The sequence below is a fragment of the Chrysochloris asiatica genome, unplaced genomic scaffold, assembly GCF_000296735.1.
Source record: "Chrysochloris asiatica unplaced genomic scaffold, ChrAsi1.0 scaffold00061, whole genome shotgun sequence".
In the NCBI taxonomy this organism is placed as follows: Eukaryota; Metazoa; Chordata; class Mammalia; order Afrosoricida; family Chrysochloridae; genus Chrysochloris; species Chrysochloris asiatica.
In genome coordinates this window covers 15,446,633-15,449,190 of record NW_006408579.1, presented here as the reverse complement: position 1 = coordinate 15,449,190, position 2,558 = coordinate 15,446,633, and the positions used below count along the sequence as shown (strand labels likewise).

General features: G+C 36.7%; 1 protein-coding gene across 1 annotated transcript in view; it reads left to right on the top strand.

The window, feature by feature from the left end:
* PHLDB2 (pleckstrin homology-like domain, family B, member 2) overlaps nucleotides 1-1,385 on the top strand; it is a 144,309-nt gene extending 142,924 nt beyond the window's left edge. Inside the window, exons 17-18 of the mRNA XM_006864215.1 lie at nucleotides 215-300; nucleotides 1,245-1,385. Of these exons, the coding sequence (XP_006864277.1) occupies nucleotides 215-300; nucleotides 1,245-1,385 (227 nt within the window). The remainder of the gene's footprint in view (nucleotides 1-214; nucleotides 301-1,244) is intronic.
* The last annotated feature ends 1,173 nt before the right edge of the window (nucleotides 1,386-2,558 follow it).

The following is a 2,558-nucleotide window of genomic DNA, read 5'->3' as shown; positions in this document are numbered from 1 at the left end:
CAAACAACTGCCTCTTGGTCCAAGTACAGATTCCTCATGAGCACAATTAAGTGTTCCAGAATACTCATACTTCACAATGTTGTCCATAGCTTGTCGTGATCCACACAATTGAAAGCCTTTGCGTAGTCAATAAAGCACAGGTAATTATAGTTAAATTAGTTTTTCAGCCCATCAGTGATGATAATAGCATTTTAACATATATCTATCATTGCAGACAAACATGAAGCTAAATTAAAAGGAGTGATATACTTTCAAGCCATTGAAGAAGTATATTATGATCACCTAAAGAATGCTAATAAGGTAAACATTGATTTTCTATTTTCTTAGAATTCTGAATGTATCATTAAGTTGTGAGAAAGATGTTTTTTGAGTTCCAAGTCATTTGGATTTGTGTTTCCGACATAATGGGTAGATACGATCAGAATGGAGCCAAGAAAGTAAACATAGAAATAACAGGGACAGCGGGACAAAAAGGCATGGAGAAGTGAGGAAACGTTTTGGGATTGTTGGTTTGGGGGAATTCTGCAGAGTAACTCATTTTTAGAGTTCTTGCTAGCAGTTATGACAGGTAAGATGTTAAATTATTGGCATGAAACTCTATTGTGAATAGGAAAAAATTGACACCAGTATCTTCTGATGCAAATTGAATACCTTTCATACCCACCTTTATTATTCTTTATTATTACCTTTGATTATGAGTATCTTTACAAACCCAATCTTTGTCTATGAATATCTACAGGTGAGCATCTGAAAATGATAGCATCAGTAGATGGTGTGCTACTATAGTGTACAGAGTACATTTTACGAATGTAACATGCTCAAACCAAAACACACACACAAAACCAAACCTGATGATCATAACTGCAGTTCATCAGGACTCAAATGCATTGGAAGCGGGGATTACTTGTAGAAGTGATGAGATGGATCATGAGGAAGGCTCTAACAAGAGTAGCTACAATCTTTGGAGCACCTATTATGGTCCAAGTATCCTGCTGGAACTACACAAACTGTCTGCTGAGAGCACTGGGGAACTCTGTAAGATGTGCAGAAAGATGGTCTATACTGAGAAACATGCTGGAGGCCAGGATATGGGTTAGACAAGAGGGGGTAAAAAATAATGCTTACATTGATTAATATAAATGAGAACTTTTAGAGCAGAAGAAGCCTTCACATATGTCTTATGTCATTTAATGTTCTAATTTCGAGATGTTTATTTACAATTCTTTTCCTTATTTTATTTTTAGAGTCCAAATCCATTACTCACGTTTAGTGTCAAGACGCATGACAGAATCTATTATATGGTGGCCCCGTCGCCGGAAGCCATGCGGATCTGGATGGATGTTATAGTTACTGGGGCAGAAGGTTATACTCATTTCTTGTTGTAGTCATCTGGGCAACAGTCCACTTCAGGGCATACTGCAATAATGTCTTTCAAGAATGAAGCCATATTCAGTCCCAGATGGAGAGACCCAACAAACCAACCCCATTAAGCAAAATGGTTTTCATATTAACAAGAAGTCATTTATAATAGAGGAAGAAGGAGTTTTAAGTCAAAACTTGATCATAAATAACAAAAGAACTGAAGCGCCTATGAGAAAGAAAATATTATTTTGATGAACAGCGTCATTTATAGGATTATTTCTTACAAACTGTTTTAGTAATCAATTGTTGGTTATGGAAAAACAAACTGAATAGTTTACAAAAATATTTATATACATTTGGAAATTACTTCAACACCCTAATCATTACGTTAGCACTGACATTTTGGTATTCAACTGGTTTTCTAAAATGTGGCATTTTGCTAAAGATGATTTTATAAATATAAGCAGATAAGACTTGGAGGGTGAAATTGGAGGGGTATATATTTTAGGAGGAGATTTTGCCTTAATTTTTAAGACTGCACCAGAGCCAAAGATTTGGCATGACTTGTATTTATGAGTCCTAGTTTTAAGTGATGAGCTGTGTTTAGTGACATTCTACTTTATAAACTGGTATTTTGATGCCATCCAGTGCCCAGGAAGACACCACGGACTTAAGCTACTGTACATATATAGGAAACTCTTCTACTTAACAGAAGAAAGAACACAACACTGTGTGTTTTAGAAAGAAGCAGTCTTAAAGAAGCAAGCAGTAGCCGATTTCCTTTGACTTACCTGATCTCTTCATTGTGAAGCACACCTGTTAATTAAAGTCTCCCTCAACGGAATCCTGAAATCAGAGCTGTTTTTACCAAAGAATGTTGTTGTTATTGTTAAGTGCCATCCAGTCGGTTCCGACCCATAGCAACCCTGAACAGGGTTTCGGTGGCTGTAAACCTTTACGGGAGCAGAAAGCCTCATCTTTCTCCTGTGGAGCAGCTGGTAGTTTCAAACTGCTGACCCTGCGGTTCGCAGCCCAATTTGTAACCACTACGCTACCAGAGTAGACCAGTCAAAATACTTATTTGCAGAAGTGGTGTAAATCTATAAAAATGCAAACGAAGTTCAACCTGGCATTGTCTGTAATATACCATTTTACTATGTATTTCTTTTCATTATAATTAGCCTTTGGTTTTTGTT